Raw genomic sequence first — 14,809 nt, 5'->3', positions numbered from 1 at the left:
TAATCCTAATCCTAATCCTAATCACAATCCTTATCCTAATCTTCATCCTAATCATAATCCTAATCCTAATCATAATCGTAATCCTCATCGTAATCCTCATCCTCATCCTAATCGTCAACCTAATCCTAATCGAAATCCTAATCCTAGTCCTAATCCTAAGCCTAATCCTAATCCTAGGCCTAATCCTAATCCTAATCCTCATCCTCATCCTCATCCTCGTCCTTGTCATCATCCTCATCATCATTCTAATCCAGATGCTAATCCTCATCCTAATCCTGATGCTAATCCTAATCCGTATCCTAATCCGAATCCTAATCCAAATCCTAATCCTAATATTAATCCTAATCCTAATGCTAATCCTAATCTTAATCCTCATCCTAATCCTAATCCTAATCCTAATCGTAATCCTAATCCTAATCCTAATCCTTATCCTAATCCTAATCCTCATCTTAATCCTAATCCTTATCTTAATCCTATTCCTAATCCTAGTCCTAATCCTAATCCTAATTCTAATCCTAATCCTAATCCTAATCATAATCATAATCCAAATCCTAATCGAAATCCTAATCCTAATCCTAATCCTAGTCCTATTCCTAATCCTAATCTTAATCCTAATCCTATGCCAAATCCTAATCCTAATCCTAATATTCATCCTAATCCTAATCCTAATCCTAATATTCATCCTAATCCTAATCCAAATACTAATCCAAATACTAATCCTAATATTTATCTAAAATGAGCATGCATTATTTTTAATCGAGTTTAAAGTCGGGTTTAAAGGATGACCCAATTAATATTTAGGGTTGGTTTAGCTTCGAGTCTATTGTCGAGTTTGGGTTTAAAAATGATCCGACCAACATTTAAGATTGAGTCGGATAAGCATTAACACGTCCCACCCGGCCCATGCTCAACCCTTACGTCATTACACACATCATATGATATATCAACTTAGTCAAAATAAAGGTTAGAAAATTAGTTTAAAAGAAGAGTTTAAAATTTGTAGAGTGACACTGTAAAGTTTTTTACACTGTCATTACATCACCCACCATTTATTTGTATTACTTTTGTTTGACAGTCAGTGATATTTAATAAATCAATGATAAATAATTTATTGACAGTGTAAAAAACACCTACACTGTCAGTGTATACATATTAAATCTTTAAAAAAATTATTAGTATAGGGCATAAACTCAAAAGGCTGGAATAAAGACAACACGTATAAACACAAAGAGAAAAAATATCTCAAACTTTTAAATTGAGTTTCAACAGTTCCAAACATCTAGTATTGAGACAATGACAAATAACTAGAACTGATTTAATTTTTTTAGAAATAAAAGCACAGATCAACCGAGTATAACTTCATTTCAAAATCAACAATACAATAAGCCCAGATCTAAGATATAAGTTTATATTAACTTCTAGAATGCAAACTTAGGATAAGAAACAGATTGACAAATTAATTACAAAGTTTCACCATAAATAACAAAAACTCAAAATTAGAACTTTGATTATAACGATTACACAGTTAGATTTCATAATTATGATCTAAGTTCAAACGCAAAACTAAGACAAACCAGAAGTAACAAACTAAACTCAAATCTCAAGAAATCAAGCTATATCTAATTTAAAACAGTTTTGGCAACCCATAGCACTGGATATACAAAATCAAAATAAAATGTCATAACAAATACTGCGAGTGTGTTACCATAGACTAAATAGTCAGAATATTTTTTTAAATAAAATAAAATGAAAAAAAAGGGAGATAACTGGTATCCTATAGACGAGTTGAACTGTATAACTGGTCCTCATACCGATATAGTACAACAACAATATCGAACAAATAATTTTATACCAGTTAAAATCAATCAAATCAAAATTAGTTATGTAGATCGATTTTCATTTAAATCGTACAAATCGCAATGGTTTGCTTTCATTTAAAATTATAAACTAATATACAACAATGGAGAATGAAAGACACAATATTATTTATACTTCTATAACATAATATACAACCCATTCACACATTTTGTTTCAACATTTAAATACAAATATTTATCACATTTTTTATTAATTTTTAATATTAATATTAGTATAATAATATATATATAATTTCACTAATATGAATGAGTGGGTGAACTAAATTAATGAACTACCATTTGAACTACTATCTCATCATACCAATATCTTAACTAGTTTAATGAACGATACAATATTAATAAGGAAAACATATCTTTTGTCCCATATTATATGTCATTTCATGTGTCATGAGTTTTGATTAATCATAAAAATACTTAATAATTATACTTATAAATTAAATAATTTTCAACCGATCATAGCTCATAGCACGTGGATCTACCCCATAATAAGAATGCCAAATAGATTTAATTGTTTTGAAAATTAAATATTTAAAAATACAAAAGATTTTGAAAATAATTTTCCTAAAAAGAAAAATAGAGATATTCATTGTACAATTGGGCCAAAATTCGGAACCAAGCCCAAATACTACAATTCGAGGCAGTGCAGACCGAACTGGTGTTTTGTGCATTGTCTTCCACCTTTCTTCCGTCATCATCGCCGTTATCAATAATCGGTGGTTAGGGTTCTTCATACTTCGCCTTCACACTCAACAATGCCAATTCCACACCAATCTTCACCCTCTTTTCACTCCTCGTACTAGAATTTTCAAATAAATTGATTTACTTTCCCCTTCTAAATCAAAGGTAGTTTCATATATTACATTAATTAATGTAGTAAAATTTGAACAGTTTTTCATTTTTTTTCTTCCGTTTCAATTTTGATTTAAGAGATTTCATTTTGTGCGTCTCAGAATCCAAAACGATGTCGGGTAGGAATCGTGGCCAACAACTTCCGATGAAAGGCGGTGCTCCCCCTCCAGGTCCTCCTCCTCACGGAAGAGTATCGCCGCCGATGCACGATCACCTCTATGGTTCTCGAGCTCCCCTCGGGCATCACCATCACCCCGCTCTCCTCGAAGAATTCCGAGAATCACAATTAGGGTTAGGCCACCGGCCGCCACCAATCCACCATGCCGCTATACTCGAGGAGCAGCTAGCTGCACAGCATCATGACATCCAGGCACTATTGAGCGATAACCAGGGGCTTGCCGCGACGCACGTGGCCCTGAAGCAGGAACTGGAGGCCGCCCAGCATAAGCTGCAGCGGATGGCCCAAATCAAGGAGTCCATGCGGGCTGACACTGATGCCAGGATGAGGGAATTGCGTGAGAAGTTGGTATATTTGGAAGGCGAGCTTCGTGGCACAGAAGCAATGAGGGCGGAGCTTGCTCAGGTTCATGCTGATATTAAGGAGCTTACTGCTGTGAAGCAGGACTTGTATGGACAGGTGCAGGTGATGACGCAGGACTTGGCCAGGATGACGGCAGATTTGAAACGGATGCCTGCTTTGAGGGCTGATGTTGAGGCTATGAAGCATGAGTTGCAACGTGCTAGGTAAGAAAGTGTTTGTTTGGTTGCACTTGCATTCTCAGAAATAATCCTTTTTTGTTCTAAAGCTCTGTCAATAACCTTTTGATTGTTAGCATTTAGCTTTTTTTATTACAAGGTAAGTTAATCCAAACACAATGTAGGGCTCCTTTGTTAAATTTATTTTCTGAAAAAAGTAATTATTTTGACCAAAAGAATGACTTCTGGGTTCTGGCACTTGCACATATGTTTGACTGGCCTATCATAATAAAATGCAAAAAGAAGTTGCAAAAAAGCTGAAAGTTTACTTTAGGAGAAGAATTTTATTAAGCTTAAATAAACGGACCTGTAGGGTCACTCAAATTATGATTTCTTTTGAATTGTGTTCCTATAGATGCTAGTTCGTAATATGCATAGCAACATATCCAGCGTTGTTTAAATATACACATGTATTGAATTTTAAAGTATGTTTGAATGGTGTATTTAATTATTTATTACTAAGTACATATAGGGTTCACAATGATCCCGATTCCTGAGTATATATTAACTTTGCTCTTATTTTTTTGCCTCTTGGCTTGTAGTGCTGCTACTGAGTATGAGAAGAAAGGATTTGCAGAAAACTATGAACATGGTCAGATGATGGAGAAGAAGTTGATCTCAATGGCTCGTGAGATGGAGAAGCTTCGCGCTGAGATTGCCAATGCAGAGAAAAGAGCTCGTGCTGCTGCTACGGCTGGTAATTCAGGTATATTCAGTTATACAGGTTTTATACAAGGTTGTTAAAGCATAGAGTCAACCTTGGAGCGGGAAGGTGGGGTAGGACCGTAGAAGCGATGGAGCGTAACACGAAGCGTAGCTCCACTTAAAATACAAAGTTACATTAAAAAAAGACACACATATATATGTTAAAAACCGAGGGAAAAGATAGAAAAGAGGGGGTTGGAGGAGCAGTAACGTTTTTGGGGAAGAAACAAAAAGGTTTTGGGTGAAAGAGCATAGCCCTGTTGTTGTTGTGCGATTTGAGAAGAAGAGATGGATGAAGAAATAGTGCAGCATGATTTTTATAGAAATGGGTGAATGGATTTTTCGTAAAATGCAAAGTTTCCACCATGTGGCAGTAGCTGTATAGAAAGAGATGAAATGTTTCTGAATTTGGGTGGCTGAAATGAAAGGGTTGGGCTTAAAATTAGGTTAAAAATGGGTTGGGTCAGAACCTGAGTCAAAACAAACCCGAAATTGCAGAAGACATCTGAAACATCTGTCTTCTTCCTCAACTCAAAATACGGAGTGATTTTGCGATTCGACGCTCCAACACATCGCTCCGCCACTGGTTCGCTTTTCTGCCAGTTTCAACACAGTTTCCACCATGAAAAGCGTTGAATCATGCGATTCAATGCTTTGGAGCACGCTTTTGATAACCATGGTTTTATATTATTTGCTAAGTTGTATGTACTCTTAATGAGTTAGCTAATTGTTAATCTCATGGCGCCGGGTCCGCTTCCATTCTCCCTTTGTATAATATATTTGGATTTTCATATTTTATTGGTAGATTGCAATTTTTGGCTGCCAATGACGGTGTACCTTGAAATTTGCACCAACTAATTGACCAAATTCTTGCTTTCTGCACTGGAATTTAAGCCTATTAATGCTCATGGTTTGTTTCCTTTTGATTTTATTTGTAGGTCCAGGGTATAACACAAATTATGGCAGTGCTGAGGTTGGATATGCTGGAAATCCTTACCCTGCCATTTATGGCATGAATCCTGTAAGTTGTCATATGTGGCATGTCTCTCAAGTGTATTTGGATTCTACAATGAACTAATACGCATTTGGTCTGAGCAGAAACTAAGTGGACCTTCCTGGACCTAGTTGCAGTTGCTTTTTCATTTCTCACTGAATCCTTTCCATTTAGATTTAGTTTTGAAAGACCTTTGGGTTTTTCAGTTGGATTGGGTGAAAATGACTGTGCTAAGTATTAGTAAAATCTTCAATTTTTTATTTTTAGTTACATTTAGGGGTGGCAAGATAATCCATTAACCCATTCTCCCTCCAATTATTACAATATTTTAATGAATTGGGTTAATCGGATCAAAGTTAATTTCTCAATTGTTAATTGATTGCCCAGAATATGTGCTGGATATCAACTTGTAACTAAACCTGTCTTACTAAAATGATAAGCCCTAACGAACTCACCCATGCATAGTCAGTCTTTGCTATTGCACTTCAAGGCTGAGCTGAGTATTTGAATGACAGTATATATGCAAATGAGAATGGGTTGTATGTGTCTACTTAAATTTATTACTGTGTAGGCCTTGTTGCCCTTTGTTATAGCATGTGATTTTTGCTGGAAGTAGGAAAGTGGAAACCACCACTCTACAGACAAGTAAAAGATCTTCAACCACACTATTACATTGCACCATTCCATTTAAATCTGCATTTTTTAAAATGGTAATGTGATAGTCTGGTTTTTTTCCCTATCCATATTGTCCTGCCTCCCATTTCAGTCATTTCACACTCGTTGAAGATTTAAGGTTGCCATCTCTGATGCCCTTTCCCATTATTATCCATTTGTGATCTCTGATGAAGTTCCATTAGGATCTGAATTCTGAGTTCTTTGCATCTTCTTTATTGACACTTGAAGCCAGTAGAGTTAACCACCACTAATTAAACTTTGTGCATTTGGTAGTTTGGGAACCTGAATATCAACTATTATCATATTTATGTTAGATATGTTGCTTTATTTTATGAATATGAAAGCTTTAAATAGTGAAGTTTGTTGGTTTGAGGTTGTTATCATGGCCTTCCCTGACTGAGGTCTAAACTCCAAGCTATTACATTTATCTCTTAATCTGGCCGGTTTAAAGTAGTCAGTTGCTTGGTTGCTGGTGATAAAATCACATTGAATAGCTTCCAAAAGCTTAGTTTATTACAGCCCCATACATATTGGTTTTATATTAATGGATTATACTTTTTTTTACATGGTATATGGTCATGTAATTCCCTTTTTCCTCCGCTGGGTTGATTTGGATATTGTTCTATGTTAATGCTGGCAAATTTCAGGCACAGCCTGGTATGGAAAATTTTCCTCAATATGGAGCTGGACCTTCTGCTGCTTGGAATGCATATGACATGCAGCGAGCTCAAGGACACAGATAGATTTCTGCTCTTCAGTCAAGCGATCTTCTAACTGGTATCTTGGGCTGCAACTCTCTAGATATTCAGGGTTTTAGAGTTATCTACTTATGAACATCCTGGGAAAACACCTATTAGTTGTCTATCAAAGTTGTACCTTTTTATCAAAATCTCATATTAGGTTTATGATGCAATAGGTGATGTTTGTCTATGGTGGCTGTTAATTAATGGATACTTTGCTTTCTATTATTTTTCTATTGGCATGGTGCTCATGCAAACCTCGCTCTTATGTCTTTCTATCTAGTTTTTCCTATTTGCTGTCTCATATGGAAAATTTGAAGTTGCTCATTGTCAAAATTGTGCACCTATAGTTGGATTATATTTAAATATCATCTGCTTGGTATCCATCACCATCCCCGAAGAAAACAAGGACAAGAAAAGTTGTTGTATTTTTCCTTCACTTGTAATAGTAGTCTTTCTAGGAATTGTAAAATTGCTAATGGTTTGCAATCTCTATGGAACTATTGTTGGCAGAAAAACTTAAAATAGTTGGAATTTATATAGTATAAGCTGCTTGATAACCACTGTCTCCCGGAGCCCCAAGAAATAAGGAAAAGAGATTTTTCACCCCTCCTTGGCGATAGGCTTTCTAGGAAGCATTGTCATATTGTTCTTGGTATTACAATTGCTGTTGGTAAAAAACTGAAAATAGTTGGATTCTATACAAATATCAGCTGCTTGATAACCTTGCCCCCCCTTGGAAACAAGGAAAATAGTTGTTCTTTTCTACCCATTTGGAAGAAAATATTCTTTTTTTGGAAGGTGTATGGTTTTGCAATTACTGCCATTTGTTTCATGTGAAGAGAATTTGAGATCTTTAATACTGACATTTGTTTTAGGTGTCATTTTGAGAAGGGTCCGAGGAGATTTTCTGTAGTTTTATTTGTTTTCCTTTTTCTGTTTCTAGATTGCTTACTATTCTCACCTCCCCCAAAATGTCATTTCAAATTCGGTAGCATGAGTTGCCTAAAGCTAATAAGTCATTGAATTTTACCAAAAATTAGTAAAACATTAAATGCTTTTCTTAATTGGTGCCTCAACCCTGTCATAGTATTAGTGTTTCTCATGACTTTTCTATGCAGTACAGTCTAAGTTTGGCCACACTTTTGCTATTTACTATTATATCCTCATATTGCCTGTCTTATCACCAAGTATTACTAAAGATAAAATCTTACTTTATTTAAGTTGCAAAGGTTTACTCTCTGTAAAAAATTTTGGAAATTTTTTTATTTGAATATAGGAAAATGTAAATTTTATAAAAATGGGTGCAAGTGGCGGGCCTTTGTGGTGAGTTTGTAATCCAATTTTGACCTCTGTTTTTTGATATTGGAGTATTGGACAAATATTCCTCCTATACCCATTCTGCAGTAGTATATTTCGTAAGTCCCAATTAGCTAATGGGCTGATACCCTACTTTACAAAGCTTTATATTAAATTCTATAGTAGTTTATGTTTCTCTCCTGTGGCCATGCCAATACCTAACACCTTGGGTAAAGTTCAGATCCATTTTCACTACATCTTTTTTCTTCAGAATTCCAGTTTATATGATTGAATAAGTGATTGAAAAGATTACGGAAGACTTCCTTTGGGATGGTTTTCTGGAGAATAACAGAGATCCCATATTTACTGTGGTGCTCCGTTCTGGACACCGATATTTTGTTGAATCCTCATTTTTCTAGGAACTTGTATGATAGAGATACTTCTGAACTGAATGAAGTCTTGTTTGTTTATTTTTTGGCAGTTTTTGTCCCAGATAGAAATTTTAGTCTCTTTTTCTTTGGGTTAATTTTCTTGTTGGTATTCCAGTTTGTCCCCTATTCTCCATACTCAACTAAATCGTCGAGCAACTAATTCTAATGTAAAATACACAGGTAGTTTGGTAGGAGCAAAGATAAATATTTTATGGTAGTTTTCTATGTTTTCCATTCTCTGAGGTCTTTGATTGGAAAGTATTGATCAAATTTTCAAGGACCTAGGCCATGCTTTAGAGTTTAGACAAGGTTATTTTTTTGCTCTTTAGTGCTAGACTCATGAATTTATGTTACGAGCCTGTTTAGTCCAATCTACGAAGAGTCTGGAGAACCCTTTTGGATTAATGGTTCGTTAAGTTTCTGTTGATTGTTGATTCCTTATTTGTCTGATGAGGATCCCTTTTGCTCCTTCCTTAGTGTATCCCTTCATTTTAACAAAATATTTTCTCCCAAACAAAGTTGATCATTGGGAGATATTTTGTAAGGTCAAAGATTTAGGCGGTTGTCAAAGAAAAATGTCTCCAGTAGTAAGTCTATAACTGACCATGTGACATATATCCATGATTTACATCAAAATGAGTGAGATGCTAATCCAGCCATAACTACACATTCACCATGCAAGTTAAGTTCTTTCTAACATGGGTACGTACCGGGTATGAGGTTCGACATTTTCTCAAAAACTAGTGTACGCTTGTGTTGCATGAATAAGCGCTACTATGTTGCCTGATTATGTGTACGGTAACGATACCCAATATGGATACAAGTTCGAGATACAACATTTAAAAATAAATCTAAGGTATTGGTATGCCAATATAATTACGTAAAAATGATCAAAGTTAGCAGGTAGAGGATGAGAGGATTATGATGAGAGGTTGAGACCCAAAACTGACTGAAATGTGAAGATGAGAGACTAATTGTTAATCACATTTAGTATTATGTTGTCACTAAGTAGAAAAATGGAAAAAATCCAATGTTTTCAGCCCAAATAGAAACAATTTACATTACATGAGTACCCGATACGGTACCTCACCTAATATATCTAGCATTTGGATAGAAATAGTTAGTAATGATTAAATGCCAATATATGCTGCAGATTTGTAGACTTGACAATGCTCTGTCTCCTAATACATGTTCTGCTACATGCTACATTTACTTCTATGTTGCGACTTCTGTGTCACTAAGCTACATTTGTAGGATTTGAGGAACCTTGTGTCTTTCCTGAGGTTCTTTATTTGTATCCATTTTAATCTTCTAATAAGTTATGTTCTTTTATCTAAAAAGGAAAAAAGTTAAAGCACCTTGAATACAGTTTTCGTTCATTGCTGCCATTTTCAGAATCCGTTCTTGATTCTGTAGACATGTAAAGTCAATTTCCTTGAATTGTGTTGTTATAGCAACGCTGCTGGATTGGTGAGTTGATCAGTTCTTCACTAAGGAAGTGAGGCATCATGTTCTGAGCTTGCTGCAAATTAATTGTTACCATGCCCCTCTTTTTTCTCTAATAAAATTTCTTTTAAAAAGAATATTACCCCTTCCACTCTTTTTGTTTTGTTCTTTACACCCACAGATCATCTTTAGCGGTAGTTCTGCAATGGTGTTTAGGTCTTGTATACGTTAACATCACATCAAGACAAAATGACGGACCTGTAACCAGTGTATATAGATGAATGAAAAGGAATAAGGATGGGGTGGGTAAGAATGGGTCAAATGGACCACATGTGTATTGATGGAGAAAGAAAATGCAAGAGAAAAATAGGGGGATGATTGTAACAGTAGAAAAACGTCAAGAGAGATTGGTTGTGGGAATGCTGGTCAGGAGGACTCAGGAAACTGGGGAGAGGAAGGGAAGTGCGAATTTTGGTCGAAGGTGGAGGCTAAGAGAGAGACAGGGTTGAATTGAGTGTCATAGGGATCGATTGGTGGGGGGGGGGTCTTGTATTTCTATGCATCTGCGGAACATCTTCTGTTATCATCTATTTTCTATTTCATAAGAGGACTATCTCTGTGTGTAAGGAGTTCAGTTCTATTATCTCTGCATGTAAGTCTCCATGAGTGAGTCTGCATTAAAGGTGAGACATTCTCTGTTGGGATTTTTTATATTCCTCACAGAGCAGCCAGACATATTCATAGCATGATGCCATGATACATGTTGCTGGCGAGATATATTCAACACTGGAGCAGCGGGATGTGATTCTCAGTCGAGTAAGTTAAGCAGCTCTCTGAATGGTTAAATCTTTTGTTTGCCTCTTCTACTCTCCATTATATGTTGGCTTGAATGTAGCGATTGTTTTTTTTTTTTTTTGCCCATTCAGACTTTAGGAGATGCTAATGTTTGTCTTTGTAAATTTGGTCAACGCTGGTGATTGAAGTAGAAGTTTTTACCCGTTGAAACTTTTTTGGTGAAGTTTGGGTACTTTTAGGTTTGAATCAGAACCACAGATTAGTGTACTGGGACTATAAAATAGAGAAAGTTACTAATGAGTATGGAGATCTCTTGTTGCGCCGAAGGTGTAATTTTGATAGTGTATAAGTTTTGGATTAATTGACATGATATATTGTTCATTTCACAGTGAGTTGATTGTTTATAGGTGAATTTCTACCTTTTCCAGGTTTCCCATTAAGGATTCTTAGCTTTTATTTTGAACAACTTTGTAGATATATTATGTTCAAAAGAATAAGTCATCTTAGTACATGTAGATGCTGCATCATTTCTTTCTCACTTTTTGTTGTATGTTTTGAGAAGGGGCATGGCATCTTATTGTCAATTTTGGCAATTACAAGTGTTGCTTGTTATTTATCTGTATAATCTGAAGTTTTAGTTATATTGTGGTTTACTGAAATGTTTGCCTTTTTTCTGCTGTGGTACTGGAGAGTCATGTGGCGTCCAGTTTAATGACAGACACATGCATGTTGTTTAACCACTGTTGTTAACTTTTTTTTCATTAAATTCTACATTGCTTCTTAATTTCACTGTTCCTCATAGCTAGAACCACTGATGTCTGTTTGGTGGTGTTAGAATATAGTGATTTTGATATTTTACTTCAATTTTTTTTCCTTTTAATTTTTAATAAGTTACTAGGAATGTTCTCGGACTGGGCTGTTATGAGTTTTAATGCTATTATATTATATCACAAATCAGTTATGGAGAATTGATAGTTATTTAGAGTGTTCTCGACTGGGCTTGTATGAGTTTTAAAGTTATTATTTTATATCACAAAACAGTTATGTAGAGCCTCTCCTCTTGTGGGGTAAGGCTGCGCAATCGTAGATCTGTGTACCCCATTTTTTTTGTTGCAAAACAGTTGTGCAGAATTAATAGTCGTTTATTAATATGCCCCTTTTGTCCTTTCCCTCTTTTTTGTATAAACTTTTTCTTCCCACCCTTTCCTTAAAATTTCAAGAAGTGGCTTTGTATGATGTGGTAGATCCCAATTTTAACTGATGTACTTTACTCTTAACTTGAGCTTTCGGTTTAGTAATCCTTGACAATGAAAGCGTATTTAGTCTGTATTTGTATAATTGTAAGATAGTTTTTCTCTGTATCTGTCATGTTTTAGTTTTTTATAATGGTTTTCTGGTCTTTTAGCATTATTCTGACATGTATTTTCATGTGTCCAGGTTATGGTCATTGGGCCCAAATTTTATGCCTCCGACTCTTATTCCCATCTACATGTAGAGGTATGTCTTAACTTTTCACGTTCTAATATTTGGTATCCTTGTTCATGGATATATTTTTTAGGAGGTGGGTGTTTCTTTTGCAGAATCATGGTGGGACTAAAGGTGGAAGTAAAGTTAAGGTGAAAAGGGAATGTTATAAAGTATGGTCCTTATATAAAATTACTGAAAGTGGTGAAAAATACAAGGTATCAAAGAAAGGCGTTAAGAATGCCGTGAGTGAGCGAGAGATATAGCTTAAGATGAGTTATACAAATTGCTAGGTAGCAAGAGCAGGGAAAGTGTCTATTGACTTTCAAAGGGTAGAGGAAGAAAGACAAGAGAATTAGATCAAGTGAATTCAATAAAGATTAAGATGGAAAAGTCTTGCTGAATGACAGATATTAATAAAAGATGGACAATGTTTTTAGTGATGGTTATGATTCTTTGCATTTCTACAAGCTAAACACTATTGAGGAGGATCAAAACTATACATTTTATCATAAATGGGGAGTTGGATGTTAAAAGGCTTTAAAATAATCGAGAATAACATCAGTTGGATTGGATAATGTAGTATTGAATTTTGGAAGGTTCTTGGAGAGCAAGACATATGAATCTATGAGAACGGATAATTTAGCAGAGGATGGGACAAGATATGTATAGCAAAATTGTGCAAATTACAATGGGATTGCTTACAAGCTATACTATGAATCTAAGAGAACGGATAATTTAGCGGAGGATGAAACAAAGAGACACTTTATTGAAATCAAATTTGGTTTTATCTCCATGAGGTAGAATGTGTAGGACTATCTACTTACTACATCACCCTTGGGTTTCTATTCTTTTCCTCTCAATCTCCTAATATATTTTTTTGCTTGGTTTCAAGGTTTCAAGGTTTCATTTATTTTCACTTCTACGTAGTGTTATCTTCAAATATCCGCCATGCACTACAGCGGATTGTGATTTGGGCAAACAACAGAAGCTATATGGATTTAAAAAATAAAATACATACCGAAAAATACAAAAATATGCTAAATATAAGTAAATAATAAAAATTAATAACATACAGGGTCAGTGTCAAAACCTAGAAGTTCCCTGTTACATTTATCCGGGGAGAAATTTATCCTGTTAAATAAACTCATTGAAATCTCATAAGATTAGCATAATGTCCATTGAAAATAAAAAAATAAAAAACAATCTCAAAAAGAGACAAGGCAGAAGAATGTATTAAAAATTAAAGTTCTTCCTCCTCTGCCTTCCAATCATCACTCATTGTAGATAATGAGGTAGAACTTTGAACTTTTTCTCCCTTTTTATCCTCAAAACCAGTATCTTGTAATTTTTCATACTTATCAATGTTATCTTGAAACTGCAATTCCTTGTCTTCAACATCAAACCACTTCATCTTTTCCTTTTCTGGCTGAAGAAGCACCTCCTGAACCTTAGAGATTCTGAGTTGATGCAGCTTGGCTACTTGCATGTTCCTTTTTTTGTTGCCTATTACATGTTCTAGGCTCTCCAAAATTTGAAATCCCACATAAAATTTTCAATTAAGAGCACCATCTTCCTCAAAATCCCTCATTTCTAGTTTCATCATCACTGTCCATCCCTACATTTTGAGAAACATTGTGTCAGCTTTATCCTTGAGGTGGAGATGGTATCTTTGCTTGAGTCCTTGGGTATACACTGGACAGATTAAATTGTGCAACCTTCTATGCTCAAGTCTAGTTTTTGATAAACTTGAATCTGCAACATTAAGATAAATAACTTAGTATTAAAAATCATAACAAAGTTTTGACTACTAACTTGCTCATTAACTTCTAGATTTCTCACATTTTACTTCAAGCCCTGTTGTTAGGAGAAAGAGGGTTGAACCGATGAACAATGGAGGACATCATGGCAGTGATCGTTGTTCAAACACCCTTTCTCCTTACATTTTGGTTAGTGTCAGTGAACAAGTTTTCTCAAATTCCTTCTAGGTTCAAACACTACTATTTAATGTTATTGGCAAGTGTTTCTTTTCTCTTTATCATGTTTCTTATCATTTTTAGTTGTACTGTTTGCAACCTCTTGGTGCGCTTTACTAGAAAACGTGGCAATCAATTCTATAAAGCTAGAAAACAGCCTTGTAATTTAAGAAGCCTTTCTCCAATTTAACAACCCGAATTTTTCCTAACAATTAGTTTGATTTTGTTTTTGGTAAGTTAATTTCTAAACTTGGGTATAAAATGTTGTTTTTAAACTTTTTGTCAACAACAAATATGTTGCTATTTTGTCTGAAAATGGCAACAGAATCAAATGATTCACATTATGCTACAGTTTTTCAAAAGATTCAAAAGATTCCAGGAAAAAATTTCATCTCATGAAAAAATATGTAGGAGGTAGAAAAATTGTCCATCTTGACATTACTCAGTATGCTACAGTTTTTGCATCTTAGAGCGGGTGTGAATCAAACACTGATACATTTAACTCTAAAGAATTTAGACGATCTTAATTTTACAAAGACGAGAGCATAATTGTTTGATGAATGGTGGATAATATTTGCTTCATGCACTCTTAAATAGAAACATGTTTCAATTAAATCAACTTCAGACATAATTTTGAAAGAAACTGAAGCATATTTAACTACATTCGTACAAAAAAAAGAAACAGACTCACTTATAATAATGTACATAAACTTGTTATTACATTTTATAATATAGGGCCGAAGATGAGAACTAAAAAGAGAATTTCAGAAGAAAAGTTTCAATTATATTAATCTATAGGAAT

The 14,809-nt window shown here is 34.8% G+C and overlaps 1 protein-coding gene across 3 annotated transcripts; it reads left to right on the top strand.

The window, feature by feature from the left end:
* Positions 1-2,484: 2,484 nt before the first annotated feature.
* Positions 2,485-12,237, top strand: LOC109339267 (protein FLX-like 1). Of its 3 annotated transcripts, XR_002106645.1 has the most exons (8): positions 2,485-2,720; positions 2,828-3,470; positions 4,025-4,188; positions 5,126-5,208; positions 6,504-6,633; positions 10,501-10,588; positions 12,005-12,064; positions 12,148-12,237. XR_002106645.1 is itself a non-coding variant. In XM_019576679.1 (5 exons), the coding sequence occupies exons 2-5, from the start codon at positions 2,839-2,841 to the stop codon at positions 6,597-6,599; spliced, it is 975 nt and encodes a 324-aa protein (XP_019432224.1). In that variant the 5' UTR covers positions 2,486-2,720; positions 2,828-2,838; the 3' UTR covers positions 6,600-6,967. The 3 variants fall into 3 exon arrangements, 1 of the variants encoding a protein (XP_019432224.1); XR_002106644.1 differs by lacking the exon at positions 10,501-10,588; XM_019576679.1 differs by lacking the exons at positions 10,501-10,588; positions 12,005-12,064; positions 12,148-12,237 and having other exon boundaries at positions 2,486-2,720; positions 6,504-6,967.
* The last annotated feature ends 2,572 nt before the right edge of the window (positions 12,238-14,809 follow it).

This window comes from Lupinus angustifolius, unplaced genomic scaffold (genome assembly GCF_001865875.1).
Source record: "Lupinus angustifolius cultivar Tanjil unplaced genomic scaffold, LupAngTanjil_v1.0 Scaffold_65_53, whole genome shotgun sequence".
Lineage (NCBI taxonomy): Eukaryota > Viridiplantae > Streptophyta > Magnoliopsida > Fabales > Fabaceae > Lupinus > Lupinus angustifolius.
The sequence above is the reverse complement of the archived record's forward strand: the minus strand, read 5'-3'. Positions and strand labels throughout refer to the sequence as shown.